The 20,405-nt window shown below is 44.5% G+C and overlaps 1 protein-coding gene across 2 annotated transcripts in view; it reads right to left on the bottom strand.

Moving 5' to 3' along the window:
- Positions 1-9,088, bottom strand: part of LOC129697524 (chorion-specific transcription factor GCMa-like) — a 29,468-nt gene extending 20,380 nt beyond the window's left edge. Inside the window, exons 1-3 of one of the 2 annotated variants that reach the window (XM_055636171.1) lie at positions 8,947-9,088; positions 6,125-6,360; positions 480-732 (exon numbers count right to left, since the gene is read on the bottom strand). In XM_055636171.1, the coding sequence (XP_055492146.1) occupies positions 480-732; positions 6,125-6,223 (352 nt within the window). In that variant the 5' untranslated portion in view covers positions 6,224-6,360; positions 8,947-9,088. The remainder of the gene's footprint in view (positions 1-479; positions 733-6,124; positions 6,361-8,946) is intronic. The other variant, XM_055636172.1, reaches the window with a different exon arrangement.
- Positions 9,089-20,405: the final 11,317 nt, after the last annotated feature.

Genomic DNA, 20,405 nt, shown 5'->3' with positions numbered 1-20,405 from the left:
GGAAACGTCACCTATCCAGGTTCATAGGTTTATGTCAAAGGAATAGAATTCGGCCATTTCGCCAATCGATTTTACTCTGTCATTCAATCATAGCTGATCTATCTTTCCTTCTTACCCCATTCTCCTGCCTTCTCCGCATAATCCTTACTAATCAAGAATTTGTCAATCTCCACCTTAAAAATTCCCAATGGTTTTACCACTATTGTGTGTGGCAATGGATTCCACAGATTCACCAGCCTCTGCTAAATAATTTCCTCCTCATCTCCTTTCTAGAGGTACGTCCTTTTATTTTGAGGCTGTGGCCTCTGCTCCTAGACTCTCTCAGTATTGGAAATGTCCTCTCCACATTCACTCTATCCAGGCCTTTCACTGCTCGATGTTCTCCAGAGATGCTGCCTGACCCACTGCGTTACCACCACTTTGCATCTTTTTTTCGTGTGAACAAGCACCTTGTGCCTCGATGCGAAGATGTTACTCACTTTGCTGCTTCTGTCGTGCCTTGTCACATATGGCGGGTCTCTGATAGATCTTTTTTCCATCGGGCAGTGAGCAGTCGTTGGTGCAAACCATGACTCCAAGGCAGGATTTCTTCAGGATGTGACAGTTGTGATTGTTGGTGTTCCTCATCGCCCATCCACTCTGATGCCTCTGCGCATTCTTATCGTCCACGCAATAAATGAACTTCACGTAGGAATCCGTCCATTCCTGGAAACTGTCTAATTGACGCACATCCTGCCAAGAGAAATTAACAATCACATTTTTTTTTAAATAATGACCTTTGAAATTTCACTCATGGTCTGGAGTCTAAAGAAGGGTCTCGACCCAAAATGTCACCTATCCATGTTCTCCAGAGATGCTGCCTTGCCCACTGAGTTACTCCAGCACTGTGTGTCTATCTGGACTGATTTAAGCAACTTCCTTTAAAGAATATGTCATAATAATGTTGCTAATTTTGCCAAAATCAACCAGATTGATTCACTTTTGTTTATGTTGACTTTAACAATGTTCAGTTTAGAGATCTGGCACGGAAACAGGCCCTCAATCGCCCATCAATCACCCATTCACACTAGTTCTATGTTGTCCCACTTTCTCATCCACTTCCTATACACTAGGGACAATTTGCTAAGGCCAATTAACCTATAAATCTACTCATTTATTTTAGTTTATTTTCGTTTATTTTGGTTTAGTTTACATTAGTTTACAGTGCAGAGAGAGGCTCTTCGGCCCACCGAGTCAGTGCCGACCAGCAATCCCTGCACATTAACACTATCCTACACACTAGGGACAATTTACAATTGTACCAAAGCCAATTACATTTTTGAAGTGTGGGAAGAAACAGGAGCACCCAGAGAAAACCCACGGGGTCACGGGGAGAACAGACAAACTCCATGCAGACAGCACACTTAGTCAGGATCGAACCCGGGTCTCTGGCCCCGTGAGGCAGCAACTCTACCGCTGCGCCACCGTGCCACCCTCGATTGTCTTGAGGGATGTGGGAGGAAACTGGAGCACTAGAAATAACCCTATGCAGTCACAGGGAGAACGTACAGACTCCACACAGACAGCACTCGAGGTCAGGATCAAACCTCGGTCTCCAGCGCTGTGTATTAACTCATAACTGGAAAAACTATATAATCTCACGTTGAAGAACCTTATTATCAACATAGTAGTGTGTCAAAAGATGCAAAATGTTATGTGGCAAAGATCATTAAGATGTTTAATATTATTCAATTTTGTTTTGATGAAAAACTTTTCTAAAGTATTCACTGTACATTGCAATACAAAATCAACCTTATGTTTTCAGACACCGGGCTTTTATCTTCATATCTAATCAATGATAACGTGTCCATTTGTATCCCAGCTCCCTTGCCTTATTTGAGAACAAACGCTGTGGTTCATAGCAGTGTCTTTATCAAAGGGAACTGATATTGCTAATCAGTATTATTATGTTTACCTTTATTGTTCTTTACCGTTAAGCTATCAATGGAAAATGTTTAGGGGAAGTAATGTGTCTTCGAGGTAGAGAGCTCCAGAGATATACATCAGGGAAACAGGTCCTTCACACCCACCCATTTACACTAATTCTAAAAAAAAGATACAAAGCGCTGGAGTAACTCAGCGGGCCAGACAGCATCTCTGGAGAACATGGATAGGTGATGTATCACGATTCGAAACATCATCTGTCCATGCTCTCCAGAGATGCTGCCTGACCCGCTGAGTTACTCCAGCGTTTTGTAAACCAGCATATGCAGTTCTTTGTATGAACACTAATCCTTTACTGGTCCCAATCCCACCAACTGTTCCCTCACTTACACATTAGCGGCAATTCACACTGGCCAATTAATTTACCAATCTGCATGTCTGGCTCAAAGTGGTATTGTTTTTGCTGTTAGAGGGATGAGGAATGCTAATGTTATTGTAAATTATAGAGCTGGCTTTAATAAGGTGTTTAATAACATTACATTTATTTTGAGGAAATATTTTTGATTTCAGCCACGATCATATTGAATGGCGCTGCAGGCTCGAAGGGCCGAATGGCCTACTCCTGCACCTATTTTCTATGTTTCTATGTTTCTATTATATTAAACACCTTATTGAAGTTATCTCTCTATAACTTTACTGTATTTGAAGTATTCACTGTACATTGCAATACAAAATTAATCTAATGATTTCAGACACTGGGCTTTTATCTTCATATTGTATCAATGATAACGTGTTCATTTTGTATCCCAGTCCTCTTTCCTTATTCGAGAACAAAAACCGTGGTTCATAGCAGTGTCTTTATCAAAGGGAACTGATATAGCTAATCAGTATTATTATGTTTGCCTTTATTGTTCTTTAGGATTATCCTATCAATGGAAAATGTTTTTTGAGGAAATAGTGTGTCTTCAGAGTCAGAGAGTTCCAGAGATATACATCAAGGAAACACACCTTCACACCCACCCATTTACACTAATTCAAAAAAGCAACACCAAGCACTGCAGTAACTCAGTGGGCCAGACAGCATCACTGGGTAACATGGATAGGTGGTGAATCACCAGTGACTCGATAATACAGACAGGACAAATAAAAACAATCTTTCTGAAAATGATCTTGCACAACCTTGGAGCATTGTAGCTAATGATCCCCTTGATATAGAAACAAGAAACTACAGATGTTCATAAACTCTAGGAGCAGAATTAGGCCATTCTGCCCATTGAGTCTATTCATTCATTCAATCATGGCTGATCTATCTTTCCTTCCTAACCCCATTCTCCTGCCTTCTCCCCATAACCCCTGACACTAATCAAGAATCTGTCAATCGCTGCCTTAAAAATACCCACTGACGTGACTTCCACAGCCATCAGTGCCAATGAATTCCACAGATTCACCACCCCATCACTAAACAAATTCCTCCTCGTCTCCTTCCTAAAGGTACACCCTTTTACCCTGAGTCTGTGCCCTCTGTCCTTGACTCTCCCACTAGTGGAAACATCCTCTCCACTCTATCCAGCCCTTTTACTATTACAGATGCTGACTTACATTACAAAGAAGATACGAAGTGCTAGGGTAACTCAAGGGGCCAGTCAGCATCCCTGGAGAATATGGATAGGTGATGTTTTGAGTTGGGATCCTTCTCAATCCAGCCAGATTGAGCAGTCTAAATTGAGGAAGGACATTCTTGCTATTGAGGGAGTGCAGCGTAGGTTCAGGAGAGTAATTCCCAGGATGGCGGGCCTGACATATGATGAAAGAATGGAGCGACTGGGCTTGTATTCACTTGAATTTGGAAGGATGAGAGGGTATCTTATAGAAACATATACAATTATTAATGGATTGTACAAGCTAGATGCAGGAAACATGTTTCCCAATGCCCAGAAGTCCAGAAATGGGGGCTACAGTTTAAGAATAAGGAATAAGCCATTTAGAACTGAGATGAGGAAAAATAAATTCACCCAGAGAGTTGTGAATTTGTGTAATTCTCTGCCTCAGAAGCCAGTGGAGGCCAATTCACTGGATGCATTTAAAAGAGTTGGAGCTCTTAGGGCCAACGGAATCAAGGGATATGGGGAGAAGGCAGGAACGGGGTTCTGATTTAGGATGATCGATCAGCCATGACCACATTGAATGGCGGTGCTGGCTCGAAGGGCTGAATGGCCTACTCCTGCACCTATTGTCTATGTTTCTATGTTACCTGAGGCGTGTCAACAACAAGCGATGCCCGCTGCCCTTGACACTGCCCCGCAGTGCGGGCAGGTGTGGAATGCCTCGCTATTCATTCCTACCGCATTCTCGGCTGTCATTTGTGCGGTTTAACTCAGTGCTGCAGCCGCTGTGTAAAATACGCCAGATACGACTAGGCTTCTCCAGCTTTTCCAGCGTGTTCTCTGGGCGATGTTGATTCCCCCCACATCCCAGAGACGTGCGTGTGAAAGAAAGAGCTGGAGATTCTAATCTTAACGGGTGGACTCGGTGGGCTGAAGGGCTTGTTTCTATGCAGTATCTCTAAACTAAACTAAATTAAATGTTAGATACAAGGGCTGGAGTAACTCAGGGCCAAGCAGCGTTATTGGAGAGATGGAATGGGTCGAGACCCTTCTTCAGTGTATATCTTTGGTGTAAACCAGTATCTATCTGCAGTTCCTTCCCAAACTAAACTCAACTTAACGAAACTACACTAAAGTCAAACTAAACCTAAACTATTAGACCGGGCGGTACCAGCGATAGAGAGAGTTGCTGCCTTACAGCGCCAGAGACCCGGGTTTGATCCTGACTACGGGTGCTGTCTGTACGGAGTTTACATGTTCTACCTGTGACTTGCGTGAGTTTTCGCCGAGATCCTCGGTTTCCTCCCACACGCCAAAGACGTACAGGTTTGTAGGTTAATGTGCTTGATATAAATGTAAATAGTCCCTAGTGTGTGTAGGATAGTGTTCGTGTGCGGGGATGGCTGGTCGGTGAGGACTCAGTGGCCTGTTTCCGATGGGCCTGTTTCCGCACTGTATCTCTAACTAACCCTGAGTGGATTGCAGCTTTTGGAAGCGAGGTCAGTGTGGGAATGGGAAGGAGAATTCTTGTACAAGAAGACTTCGCTTCACTAAGGTTGTACTACTGGGTTTGCACTGCCTTGGTCATATGAGTGTCGGATACATTATTGTGGTTGCGTTAATTTGCCTGCAAAGCTGCAGCAAGTAAGAATTTATCTGTTCCGGCTCCCGATGCATTTGACAGTTATAAACTTCTGATTCTTCAAATTAAACAGATTGTGCATTTGAGACAAATGCATTTTTCTCTAACTGTCGCTTTGCACAGCGGGAAAACGCGGTAAAACATCAAGCGCGGTTTGCATTGACCGTGTAAATATGTGCAGATGAGGACATAAGATGGAAATAGTTATCCTAAATAAATCCATTACTAAAAAGCAGCCCCCTCATTTCCCAATCCCTTGACTCTCAGCCTAAAGAAGGGTCTCGACCCGAAACGTCACCTATTCCTTCTCTCCAGAGATGCTGCCTGTCCCGCTTTCTGTGTCTATCTAAAACTATCACAAATGTAATTTAGCGGTGTTGCAAATCAAGTATTAATGTGTTTTCTTTTTAAATGTTCCTGTTCTCGCTGTTTGTATAACACTACCTGAAATTTAGAATGGTTATTTTAACACTGAAGATAGACACAAAATGCTGGAGTAACTCGGTGGGACAGGTAGCATCTCTGGAGAGAAGGAATGGGTGACGTTTCGGGTCGAGACCCTTCTTCAGATTCACTTTCTAAATCGAATGACGCTGGAAATTGTTAATGGGATAAAATCAAAAGGTTTTGGAAATTAAAATTGTGGTTGAAAGATTTCAGCGACGCAAATCAAACAAATATTCGTTAATTTGTGAATATCCCCAAGATTTAGCTGTTTTGTGTATGTGTGTGCATGTGTGTGTGTGAGAGAGAGAAAGACCTTTATCGAAGGACGGGTGTGTTTGGAGCCGAGGAGTTTATAAAACAAAAGGACACAAAGTGCTGGAGTAACTCAGTGGGTCAGGCAGCATCTCTGGAGAACATGGATAGGCGACGTTTCGGGTCGGTGCCCTTCTTCAGGCTTGCTTTATAAAGCAGGCGGGTACACATTGCCCCGAGGAACTGTTTCTCTCACCTGAGGTAATTTTGGGTCATTTATATCCCAAGAGATAGTCGCTTCGTGCGCTGAGCTGTAGTCTGGATTTGAAAAACAGTGTTCTGATCCTTTCAACATCCTGCCGCGGCGCCTTTTGCTTGTGAAAGCAAGATCGAAAACGTCCTTCGCGTTTTACTTATCTTGGGTTTTTTTTTTGCCACCAAAGAACTCCGTTCACAAATCCACAACCGGGTTCGTTGTGAGACGTGAATTCTCTGTAAAGATACAAGGTACATGTCAGTGTGTTGGAAGGAACTGCAGATGCTGGTTTAAATCGAAGATAGACACAAAATGCTGGAGTAACTCAGGGGGACGGGTAGCATCTCTGGAGAGAAGGAATGGGTGACGTTTCGAGTCGAGACCCTTCTTCAGACTAGTCAGGGATAAGGGAAACGAGAAATATAGACGATGATGTAGAGAGATAAAAAAATGAATTAAAGGTTTGCAAAAAAGTAACGATGACAAAGGAATCAGGCAGTTATTAGCTGTTTGTTGGGTGAAAACGAGAAGCTGGTGCGACTTGGGCGGGGGAGGGATAGAGAGAGAGGGAATGCCAGGGTCAATTGAAGTGAGAGAAATCAAGATGTATGCAACTGGACTGTAAGCTGCCCAAACGAAATATCAGATGCTGTTCCTCCAATTTGCGTTTAGCCTCACTCTGACAATGGAGGAGACCAAGGTCAGAAAGGTTAGTGTGGGAATGGAAGGAGAATTCTTGTGCAGGAAGTAACTGCAGATGCTGGTTTATACTGAAGGGTCCATGGTCCCCAAAGATGCTGCCTGATATACCCCAGTGCTTAGTGTCCATCTTCAATACCAATTCTTCGTTGGTGATGCTCGATGGAACAGTTTGCGACAGAAAACTCGCGAAAGAACGAAAATCAAACTTCAAACTAAATTATTTTGAAAAGGAGACACAAAGTACTGGAGTAACTCAGCGGGTCAGGCAGCATAGAAACATAGAAAACAGGTGCAGGAGAAGGCCATTCGGCCCTTCGGGCCAGCACCGCCATTCATTGTGATCATGGCTGATCGTCCCCAATCAATACCCCGTGCCCAGTGAACATGGATAAGTCACGTTTCGGGTTGAGACCCTTCTTCAGAGTTAGCCCAACGCTTTGCTAGATGCTGTCTGATCAGCTGCGTTACTCCAGCATTTTGTGGGCTTTTATTTGTTAACTAGCATCTGCAGTTCCTCGTGTCTCCTATAAAAAAAAAAGCTTTAGATTCCCGCGAGCCTTTTTGGAGCTGGTTTCTCGGCTTTTCGGACTGAAGGGCATCTTACTAAAAACGACCGCCGATCAGAATTGTCAAAAGTCAATCGAAACACGAGGCAGAAGTTGTGACTGAACATAAACATCAAAAGCTGGAGTAACTCAGCCGGTCGGGCGGAATCTCTGGGGATGTCTGAAGAAGGTCCGAAGATGGGTCTCGACCCGAAATGTCACCTATTCCATGTCTCCAGAGATGCTGCCTGACCCGCTGAGTTACTCCAGCTTTTTTGTGTCTATCTTCGTTATAAACCAAAACGTTGTGGCAGCCCTGTCAGGGCGTTCGCTAAAGCAAGTTCTCTCCTGACGCTAAGTACTACAGGAATATGAAACATAGAAACATAGAAAATAGGTGCAGGAGTAGGCCATTCGGCCCTTCGAGCCTGCACCGCCATTCAATATGATCATGCTGATCATCCAACTCAGTATCCTGTACCCGCCTTCTCTCCATACCCCCTGACCCCTTTAGCCACAAGGGCCACATCTAACTCCCTCTTAAATATAGCCAATGAACTGGCCTCAACTACCTTTTTTTGGCAGAGAATTCCAGAGATTCACCACTCTCTGTGTGAAAAATGTTTTCCTCATCTCGGTCCTAAAAGATTTCCCCCTTATCCTTAAACGGTGACCCCTTGTTCTGGACGAGATTGGAAAAATGCAGGAGTAACCCCGCAGGTCAGACATCATCTCTAAGAAGGAATGGGTGAAGTTTCGATCGAGACCCTTGTTCAGATTGAAACAGATGAGATTGTTGCAATGTTAAATCAAATTAGTGGGCTCGGCATGCAGGGCAAAACCTTTCTGCAGATGAATCCATAAGGCTCATGATCTTACAGTGTTTGGCAACCGTGAGATCAGAGATGCTGTCTGACCCGCTGAGTTTACTCCAGCTTTTTGTGTCTATCATTAAGCTCATGAATTGATCCATGCAACGACACGGGCGAAATAATAAACTCAATTACTTCAAAAATAAGCCACAAGGAACCGGAGATGCTGGAATCTTGAGCAAAACACAAAACGCTGGAGTAACTGAGTGGGCCAGGCAGCATCTCTGGAGCAATGGGTAGTCCCCGACCCGAAACATCACCTATTCTCTTTCTCCAGATATACTGCCTGAGCCGCTGAGTTACTCCAGAGCTTTGTGTCTGTTCTCAATACCAATTCTTCATTGATGATGTTCCATGGAACAGTTCTTCGCGCGAAAGAAACATGAAACAAACTTCAAACAAAATAATTTAAAAAGAGACACAGCGAGTCGGAGCAACTCAGCGGGTCAGGCAGCATCTCTGGAGAACATGGATAGGTAGACATCTCGAGTCTTGACCCTTCCTCAGACTCTATGATACAGTTTCTCCGTTGCTCGTATTGCCCAGAGTCAATGGAAGGGTCCAGTCCCTGGTCTCTCCATTCCCTCCACAGATGCTGCCTGACCCGCTGAGTTCCTCCAGCACTTTGTGTTTTGGACTCCAAATGAAAAAGAGAGAGAATGGACGCATAGAGTTTTGCTGCGCTGCCAAGTTGGTGTTTTACCTGAGCTGGGAGTCGGTGGAGAGGGCGGGCGGGCGGCCGGCGGTTCCTAGGAGCCAGGGAGCAGTGGGGAGAGTGGGCGTTGGTGCGGCGCGGCTCCCGTGTATCACATTACCTGAGGCGGCCAGCCTGCCCTGCCTATACCGCCCGCTGCTGCTGCTGCTGCTGCCTGGCCAATGGTAAAGCACGGAAGAGATGGGGAGGGGAAGGAAGGAGGGAGGGAGGGAGGAAAAAGTGGGAGGTTGGGCGAAGGGGGGAGGGAAGGAAAGGGGGTGGAGGGGAGGGAATGAGGGGAAGGAAGAGGGGGACGGAGGAAACAGTGGGGGAAGGGTGAGGGACGGAGAGGGGAAGGGAGAGTGAAATAGGGGAAGAAGAGGGAGAGGGGTGGGAAAGGAAAGGGAAGGAGGGGATGGGGGTTGGAGGGAGAGGGAAGGAAGGGAGGAGGAGAGAAGGGGAAGAGGGAGGGAGTTGGGGAAGGAAGAGAGAGGGGAGGGAAGGAGGAGAGGGGGAGGTAGGGGAAGGGAGCGGGAGGTGAGACTTCATGTTCATTGTGTTTCATTGTATCAGCAACTTTGTTCTTGATTATGTTGGGCATAATCGGTCAACACATTCACATTTGGTCTCCGTGCAGTTCTTGCACTGTCATAAGGTCATAAGTGATAGCAGTAGAATTAGGCCATTCTGCCCATCAAGTCGACTCCGCCATTCAATCATGGCTGATCTATCTCTCCCTCCTAACCCCATTCTCCTGCCTTTTCCCCTTAACTTCTGACACCCGCACTGATCAAGAATCTATCTATCTCTGCCTTATCCATGGAGATGGCACAGAGTGATTCTAATTCTCCTCATCACAGGCAGTTATTGTCAAACAGCATGGAAACAGGCCCTCCGTCCCGCCAAATCTGTGCCAACTATCAATCATCCATTTACTGAATCTAATACTCACATATACACTGGGCAATTTACAGTAAGCGGCCAATTGACTTACCTGCCCCGATGTCTCTCACAAAGCCGAGATCGCTAGAGGAAATAGATACAAGTTTGAAAGATGGTGGGAATTGAGGCTTATGGGAACCAGGCATGGAGTATGTGGTAAGGTTGGGGCAGTCCAATATGTATGATCATATTGATAGGCAGGGCAGGTTTGAGGGGCCGGGTGGCTTACTCCTGCTTGTTATTTGTGTAACTCTTCCCTTGCAAAGTAAAAATATGATGTCAATTTGTGGCCTAAAATTAATAGTGAAGGCAGGAGATTCAAAGCAACTTGTTTTATAACTTTGCACTGGTAGACAATTTGAAAGGGCGCAGCGGTGGAGTTGCTGCCTTACAGCGCCAGAGACCCGGGTTCAATCCTGACTACGGGTGCTGTTTGTATGGAGTTTGAACGTTCTCCATACAAACAGCACCCATAGTCAGGATTGCGGTCGACAAAGTTTGTAAATTGGCCCTGATGTGTGTAGGAAAGTGTTAGTTTATGGGGGTTGCTGGTCGGCAAGGACTCGGTGGACAGAAGGGCCTGTTTCTGCACTGGATCTCTAAACTAAACTAAACTAAATAAAAGTGTTTTCTTAAGAAAAGTTAGGAGGATCTGAAATTTCATGTGGAATTTCCTGAATAGTCCTTGCCTGCAAAGGGCCAGCTGCTTTCAAACATTGTATTTTCACAGAGTTAACCAGTGGAGCATTAACTTTGCTCAGCTTTTGCATTCAGAAATATGGCTACTTTCAGCTTTAGAGATACAGCGTGGAAACAGGCCCTTCAGCCCACCGAGTCCTCGCCGACCAGCTCTGACTCTATCCTACACACACACACACACACACACACGTTACAATTCTACCAAAGGCAATTGACCTAAAACCTACAACTCAAATTTCACAGGGGATTCGGCCCGAAACGTTGAAGAAGGGTTTCGACCCGAAACGTTGCCTATTTCCTTCGCTCCATAGATGCTGCTGCACCCGCTGAGTTTCTCCAGCATTTTTGTGTACCTTCGATTTTCCAGCATCTGCAGTTCTTTCTTAAACACTCAAATTTCACTGTACCTTAGTTGGTTAAGTGACAATAAACGCAAACTTGAACTTGAACTTGATCTTTGGAGTGTGGGAGGAAACCGGAGATCCCGGAGAAAACCCACACGGTCACAGGGAGAACGTACAAACTTCGTACCGACAGCACCCCTGTCTCAGGGTCTCTGTAAGGCAGCAACTCTACAGCTGCGCCCTAAATTAAATCGGTGACTTGATCTTTAAAAAACAGTGTAACTCCTGTTACGGACGGAGATAAGTCTCAGCTCATTTTCATTTGTTGGAAATGAATGTATTTATTTGAATGTATTTGGCTATTTATGAGCATTCTCCGGTATTTTTAAATGTTTGAAATTGTGTGTAATGTTCACAAACAGTCAAGGACATGACAAGGTCAGAGGTGTTACTTAACTGGCCGTCAAAGTGCCTCTGCGGGACTTACAAACAGAAGTCATCGTTCAAATAGGATCTGCTTTGGGCACTGAGTTACTGCTGGAAGATCCACTGTAAGGAAGTGCAAAGCCAGCACGGCAGGCAATGTCTGCCAAAAATGAACAATTCCCTGACCCCACTCTTCAATGCAACTTAGTGGAGAAAGTATTGTGTTCAGTTCTGGGCACTGTGTTATAGAAACAATGTTGTCAAGCTGGAAAGAGTACAGAGAAGATTTACCAGGATGTTGGCAGGACTAGAGTGTCTGAGATATAGGCAGAGGTTGAGTAGGCTGGGACTCCAGCCTCCTGCATGGAGTTGGAGCGCAGGAGGATGAGGGGTGATCTTATATATGTGTATAACATCATTAGAGGAATAGATCGGGTAGACAGACAGTCTCTTGCCTAGAGTAGGTGAATGGAGGACCAGAAGACTTAGGATTAAGGCGATGGGGAAAAGATTTAATAGGAATCTGAGAGGTGACTTTTTCATACAAAGGATGGTGGGTGTATGGACCAGAGGAGGTGGTTGAGGCTGGGGCCATCCCAGTTAGACAGGTATATGGATATGATAGGTGGATATGGCGGGCAGGTGGGACTAGTGTCCCTGGGACATGTTGGCCCGTGTGGGCAAGTTGGGCTGAAGGGCCTGTTTCCCCACTGTATCTCTCTATGACTCTGTGACTCTCAGCTTGTTCTTCCCACTCATCCCAAACCTTCTCCAATTACCCCTCTCATGGCCATGGCAATAATAAATCCAGATACACCAATAACGCTGGTGTCCCCCCCCAATCTAGTCATTGGCACCTCTGCACCTTTCCAGTAATGCAATGGAACATTAGCTCTTAGTTTCGAGATGCAGCTATGGGGCAGCACAGAATAAACCCACCTCCAGGAAACTGGAGCAACTGTAGAAAACCCGTGGCCACAGGAGATTGTACAAACCCCATACAGACAGCACCCATAGTCAGGGTCACACCCAGGTCTCTGAAGCTGTTTGGCAGCAAATCTACCGCTGCACCACTGTGCCGCCCAAACATTTGAAACCAGCATTATTATAATTGTCACTGCTTGCTAATATGAAAACTGATACAAAATATTTTAATCTAAAATTGTCCCAGGATACTTATTTTCCTTGTTTAAGAAGGAACTGCAGATGCTGGAAAATCGAAGGTACACAAAAAAGCTGGAGAAAGGCAACCTTTCGGGAAGGGTTTCGGCCCGAAACGTTGCCTTTTTCCTTCGCTCCATAGATGTTGCTGCACCCGCTGAGTTTGTCCAGCTTTTTTGTGTACCTACTTATTTTCCTTTATCATTTTACTTACCTGGAGATCGAAGGACTTTGCTAATCTTTTCCCCCCCATATTTGTAGTCTCTTGCAATCTGTTTCTATACTTCTGGCTAGTTTACACCAATACGTTTTCCCTCTATTTATCAATCCTTTATCTTGTGCAAGTTATTGCAGGGCACTCAATTGCCAAGCTTCCTACGTTTCTGAGTGGGGCCTTACCCTTCTTCTTTTGACCCAGAACCAATAGATAGCCAATGGAAAATCGCTCAAAACCATGTCTTTGGTTTCTCAGTGGAATGTATCTTGACTGAGAATTTTGAAATTGTTTTAAGATTTTTAAGAGGCTTTTGGATAGACGCATGTCCATAAGGTCTAGGAGCAGAATTAGCCCATTCGGCCCATCAAGTCTACTCTGCCATTCAATCATAGTTGATCTATCTTTCCCGCGCAACTCCATTCTCCTGCCTTCTCCCCATAACCCCTGGCACCCGTACCAATCAAGAATCTTTCTATCTCTGCCTTAAATATATCGGGGAAATTATGGGATATGGATTATGTGCAGGTAGGTATAAAGCTGGTCTTGGCATCATCTTCAACATTATGTACGGTGTGCAGGGCAAGATTGTGTGCTGTACTGTTCTATGTTCTGGGTTTGCTTTTCCATTTTTTATGTATTAAATATTCTTTAATCTAATTTCCATTCTTCCTTAGCCAATTTATCCCTTGTAGGTTATATTTAAAAAATCTCTATGCTGGTTTTTAACTGAATATTGTCTCCCTCAGAATGTAAACTTTTATTGCAACGTGACCACATTTTTCTAACTGATCTTACAGTGAGATTAGCAGTAAAATCAATGTTACTAGAGAAGACGGTAAAATAGGGGGTGGCACAGTGTTGGTACCTCACAGCTCCAGAGACCCGGGTTCGATCCTGACCTCAGGCACTGTATGGGTGGAGTTTGCACCATGAGGGTTTTCTCCAGGTGCTCTGGATTCCTCCTATATCCGAAAGATGTGTGGGTTTGAAGGCTAATTGACCCTCTGTAAATTGCCCCTAGTGAGCAGGAAGAGCATGAGAAGTGGGATCACATAGAGCTGATGATCACTGGTTGGCGAGGACCCGATGTGACAAAGGCCTATTTCCATGTTGTATCTCTTTAAAATAAAAAGACACGATCTAACACAGCCTTTTCCCAAATTGTTGAAGTTTAGTTTAGTTTAGTTTAGAGATACAACAATCAGAGATCCCCGCGCACTAACACTATCCTACACACACTACGGACAATTTACAATTTTTACCGAAGCCAATTACCCTGCTAGCCTGCACGTCTTTGGAGTGTGGGAGGAAAACAGAGCACCCGGAGAAAACTCATGCCGACCAGCAATCCCCATAAACTAACACTATCCTACACACATTAGGGTCAATTTACAAACTTTGCTGACGTCAATTAACCCCTACAACCTGCACGTCTTTGGAGTGTGGGAGGAAACCGGAGATCCCGGAGAAAACCCACGCGGTCACAGGGAGAACGTACAAACTCTGTACAGACAGCACCCGTAGTCAGGAACAAACCCTGGTTTCTGGCAATGTAAGGCAGCAACTCTACTGCTACACATTTGTTACGCATATTATTTCCAGGAAATGTTCTGAATAAATTCTACGAACATGTCACCCAAAATATTTGGTCAGTGTGATTTTTCCCAATGTATGTGCAGGTTAAAGTCCCTCACAATTTGTAAAACTCCAGTAGTCTGACATCCATTTGTCCAAAATCCTGATGGTTCAATATCAGGCTCAGCCATTAGTCCTGAATATGAAGCAGGGCTATAGAGTGCAAGCAGGCTGTGAAACGTACACAGTGAAACTCACTGGCTTCCATTTCCCACTCCTTTAAAGCTCAGCAGGTTCACCTAAAAAATACTATACTGCTGTGCAACATGTTTAAGAAAAAGTGTATTAAGATTATGTTTATAAATTTATAAATTCTAGGAGCAGAACATTGAAACATAGAAAATAGGTGCAGGAGAAGGCCATTCAGCCTTCGAGCCAGCACCACCATTCAATATGATCTTGGCTGGTCATCCAAAATCAGTAACAAGTTCCAGCCTTTCTCCCCATATCCCTTGGTTCCATTAGTCACAAGAGCTAAATCTAACTCTCTCTTGACCACATCCCGTGAATTGGCCTCCACTGGCTACTGTGGCAGAGAATTACGTAGATTCACAACTCTCTGGGTGAAAAGGTTTTTCTCAGTCCAAAATGGCATACCCCTTATTTTAAACTGTGGCCCCTGGTTCTGGACTCCCCCAATATCAGCGAACATTTTTCCTGCATCTAGCCTGTCCAATTCTTGGCTGTTGGGCCCATCAAGTCTATTCTGCCATTCACTCATGGCCGATCTTTCTTTCTCTCTCAAACTCATTCTCCTGCCTTCTTCCCATAACCCCTGGCACCCGCACTAATCAAGAATCTCAAAGTCTCCACCTTAAAAATACCCAGTGATGGCCCCCACACCCATCCGTGGCAATGAATTCCACAGATTCACCACTCTCTGGCTAAAGAACTTCCTCCTCATCTCCGTTCTAAAGGTGCATCCTTTTATTCTGTGAATTTACACAGAATTTTATTCTGTGGCTACGGCCTGTGGTCCTAGTGGAAACGTCCTCTCCTCATCCACTCTATCCAGACCTTACATTATTCGGTAATAATGTGGAAGACGGAATCGGTGGGGGGGGGGGGGGGGGGGGGGGGGGGAGGGCAGGGGGGGCCGCCTGCTGCCCCGTGCAGCAGTAGATCTGGTTCAAGTGTTTGATTGACTTTTTGAAACTTTGTCGGCACCAGAACCTGGCGACTCTTTGTGTACAACCTAGGGGAGGTGTGCGGTGTGATTTTACCAGGGTGTATGCAAAAACAAAGCATTTCACTGTACCTAGGTACATGGACAATAAAGTATCATTCAATCATTGAACTCTTATCTGCAAACGGAACTCGTCTACATTCTGTTATTCGCAACCAAAACCTTGCGACCAGAGGTATTGGGAAATATTCCAGTTCTGTTTTTCCAACAGGAGCTTTTGGTAAATCAGAATCATATTCTTCCACACTCACCTTCGTGGTTGTGGCAAGCTTAATATAATTGTAGATTGTTATCTCAATGATTCTAGTGTAGTGGGTAACATGAGTACGATGGATGCTGGTAGCATAACAAGTAGGTCCATTCCATCTCCTTCAAGTCACCTTCCAAGTTAAGGGAAACAAAACAAATTCCCTGCACTTTAAAATTACTATGGATATGTCATTTGCAGGGACACCCAGCTGCAATCAATGGAATATAGTTCACCTGCTCACTTTTCCATCAGTCTGAAGAAGGGTCTCGACCCGAAACGTCACCTATTCCTTTTCTCCGGGGATGCTGCCTGCGCTGCTGAGTTACTCCAGCTTTTTGCCTATTGTTGTAAACTTTCCATTTAGTTTAGTTCAGTTTCATTTACTTTAGTTGACATTAGTTTAGAGATAAAGCACGGAAACGGGCCCTTCGGCCCCACGAATCAGTGCCGACTAGCGATCACTAGTACACTAACGCTATTCCTACACACTAGGGACAAATTACGATTTACAGAAGCCAATTAACCTACAAATTCGCACATCTTTGGAGTGTGGGAGGAAACAGGAGCACCTGGAGGAAACGCACATTGTCACAACTCCCTACAGACAGCACCCATGGTCAGGATCGAACCCGGGTCTCTGGCGCGGTGAGGCAGCAACTCTACCTCTGCGCTGCCCACCGTATCTATGGTCTGAGGTAGTCCATCATCTTAGTTTTGGTAGGTACAATATTAGGTTAGGATTGACTGAAGATAGACACAAAATGCTGGAGTAACTCAGCAGGTCAGGCATCATCTGCGTGCTGCTTGTCCTGCTGAGTTATTCCAGCATTTTGTGTCTATTTTTGGTGTAAACCAACATCTTCAGTTCTTTCTTACACATAGTAGGATTGCGTGAAACAGGTGAATGCATGGTTAGACTTCCGGGGAGTGATAGTCAGAGTAATACAGCATCGCCCTTCGGCCCAACTTGTCCATGCCAGATCAAACGCCCCATCATGTGAAATCTCTGTGACTCTTTGTCGGACACCTTGTTGTTAGTGGGAGATGGAAGCACCCGTGCTGCATGTTCAGGTCTCCTGGTACCTGGGTGAACAGGATAAGCAACCGTGCCGTGGCGAATGTGCAAGTGGTGAATGAAAGCGGAAATCAGGAAACATCACTCAGTTCAATGTCAAATGACCTGGAGCGCAGAGTAAAGATACATTTACACAAGAATTGTGTTAAGATTTAGAGAAAACGTGGCGGGGAGAGGAACGTGGGGAAAAATCACTTAAATGAAAATCTGAAGGAATAAAAGGAATTACAGAGAAATGTGAGGCATTGCATTTTGGGACGTCTAACATGGGCAGGACCTGCACTGTGAATGGTCGGCCTCTGGCTAGTAGAGTAGAGCAGAGGGCTCGAGGAGTGCAAGTGCATGGTTCCTTGAAGGTCGAATCGCAGGTAGGTAAGGTGGTCAAAAAGGCTTTCGGCAATTGGCCTTCATCAGTCAGAGTGTAGAATTTGGGAGATCATGTTACAGTTATATAAGATGTTGGTGAGGCCGCATTTAGAGTATTGTGTTCAGTTCTGGGCACCATGTTATAGGAAAGATGTTGTCAAGCTGGAAATGGTACAGAGAAGATTTACGAGTGTTGCCAGGACTCAAGGGTCTGAGCTATAGGGAGAGGTTGAGCAAGCAGGGAGTCTATTCCTTGGAGCGCAGGACAATGAGGGGTGATCTCATAGAGGTGTATAAAATTATGAGAGGAATTGATCAGGTAGAGTCCTTTGCCCAGAGTGGGGGAATAGAGAACTAGAGGACATAGGTTTAAGGTGAAGGGGGAAAGATGTAATTGCAATCTGTGGGGGTAACTGTTTCACACAAAGGATGGTGGGTCTATTGGACAAGGTGCCAGAGGAGGTAGTTGAGGCAGGGACTATCACAACATTTGAGAAACAATCAGATGTTTGCCCCACATGGATAGGACAGGTTTAGAGGGATATGGACCAAGCGCAGGCAGGTGCTTGGTCCATATAGGCGCTAGAGTAGATGGAGCATGTTGGTCGGTGTGGGCAAGTTGGGCTGAAGGGCCTGTTATTTATACAGTAATGTGTAACCCTTAACTTCACAATTACCGCAAATTCTGACTCATCATTTGGGACTGAAACAACACGGTTTTGATTGAGTTCATTTGATCTATTTGTGCTAAGACTTGCTTCCCCTGTATGCGTTCTTTTATGTGTAAAGTGAATTTCACAAATTTACGAACCATATCTTAAGCAGGCAAAAATACGTTCGGGCATGCAGCCATATTGGGCCCTGCATGGTTTGATTCTGCTGCCACAGGTTCAACCAGTGTGAAGGAGCTGGGTCTGTAAGTGATGACTATGTAGAAAGGGAGTCAAGAGTCAAGAGTATTTTATTGTCATATGTCCCAGATGGAACAATGAAATTCTTGCTTGCTGCACCACAACAGAATTTGTAAATAGAGTACACTAGAAGCTATAATATTTATTTAATATTCAGTCATGTGTATATATTTATATATATACAGTCATGGAATCAAACATCGTGGAAACAAGCCCTTCAACACAACCTGCCCACACCGACCAACTCACCCCACCTGCCTGCATTTGGTCCATATCCCTCTCAACCTGTCCTATCCATGTACCTGGCTTATTGGTTCTTAAATGTTGCAATAGTCCAGCCTCAACTACCTCCTCTGGCAGCTTGTTCTATACACCCACCACCCTTGGTGTGAAAAAGTTACCCCTCGTCTCAAGAAGGGTCTCGTCACCTAATCCTATTCTCCAGAGAGGCTGCCTGACCCGTTGAGTTACTCCAGATTTTTGTGTCTATCTTCTATACACACACAAATATTTCTTGATTAGTACAGATATCAGAGGTTATGGAGAGAAGGCAGGAGAATGGAGTTAGAAGGGAGAGATAGATCAACCATGATTGAATGGCGGAGTAGACTTGATGGGTCGAATGGCCTAATTCCTATTCCACATTTGAAACCCTTTGAACACAAAAATGTACAACACAGGGACAGCCCTCATCCAAATCATTAATATACAACGTATACAGAGTGGGCACAGGCCCTTCGGCCCACTGAATCCACACTGACCAGCGATCCTTGTACATTAATACTTTTCTACACACACGAGGAATAAATTATAATTTTACCAAGCCAAATAGCCTACAAACCGGCACGGTTTTGGAGTGTGCAGAGAAATCGGAGCACCCGTAGAAAGCCCGCGCGGGTCTTGGGGAGAACGTACAAACTTCGTACAGACAGCACTCGCAGTTAGAATTGAACCCAGGTCTCTGGCTCTATAAAGGCAGCAACTCTACCGCTGTACAACCATGCTGCAAAATTGTTTAAACCCTTATAGAATTTATGGAAACAGGAGATCAGTGGCCAGCATGGGCTCAATGGGCTGAAGGGTCTGTTTCATGGTGTATCTTTCATTGATTCATTTTATTATTGTTTCAAAATTCAAGATATTGTTTCAAAATAAGAATGCAAAATTCTTAAGGGGTTGGACAGGCTAGATGCAGGAAGATTGTTCCCGCTGTTGGGGAAGTCCAGAACAAGGGGTCACAGTTTAAGGATAAGGGGGAAATCTTTTAGGACCGAGATGAGGAAAACTTTTTTCACACAGAGAGTGGTGAATCTCTGGAATTCTCTGCCACAGAAGGTAGTTGAGGCCAGTTCATTGGCTATATTTAAGAGGGAGTTAGATGTGGCCCTTGTGGCTAAAGGGATCAGGGGGTATGGAGAGAAGGCAGGTACAGGACACTGACTTGGATGATCAGCCATGATCATATTGAATGGCGGTGCAGGCTCGAAGGGCCGAATGGCCTACTCCTGCACCTATTTTTAATGCTTCTATGTTTCTATGTTTCAACCCTTATTTTGGAAATTAGAAACCAGTGAGTGCTGGAAGCAATTTGTTAGGACAATGTTACTGAATTGTGTAACCTGATTGGTAAAACCCATCTTAAATGTGGATGAACGCAGTCTGGGTTAAATATGTTGATGCAAACATAGACCAGATTTGGAAACAGAAAGTGTAGATGGATGAAAGGTTTTTAATTGCTAACTAAAAGGTCTCCCATGACTTTATTCAGTGAGGCAGAGCAGTGACTATTTTATATCAATAAGGGTATTTACTTTCAATTTAAGAAATATAAATAACGTTAATTGGTTCACAATGAAACAAAAACATTACAGGTTTCTCTCTCAATTCTGCCTGTTACATTAATACTCCTTAATAATTCATGCTCTTTCTTGATTATGGATTCCAGTTAAGGTGGCGGGCTTATAGTTACTTGTTTTTTTTCTCTTCACCCCTTTAGTGGGTTGAGTTGGGTTGAGTTAAGTTGAGTGTAATTTAGTTATTGTCACATGTACTGAGGTACAGTGAAAATAAATGTGTTCCCTTCTGGAATAATAGTCCTGTTTGTAGTTTTCCATTTAGAGAGTTATAGAGTCATGTGGCATGGGAATAAGCCCATGGGCCCAATTGATCCATACCGACCAAGATGCCCCATCGAAGCTCGTCCTCTTTACTTGCGTTTGGTCCATATACCTCTGAACATTGCCAATCAATGTACTT

Source organism: Leucoraja erinacea, chromosome 5, assembly GCF_028641065.1.
Source record: "Leucoraja erinacea ecotype New England chromosome 5, Leri_hhj_1, whole genome shotgun sequence".
In the NCBI taxonomy this organism is placed as follows: Eukaryota; Metazoa; Chordata; class Chondrichthyes; order Rajiformes; family Rajidae; genus Leucoraja; species Leucoraja erinaceus.
Note: the sequence above shows the minus strand (reverse complement) of the source record. Positions and strands in the feature narration are given on the sequence as shown.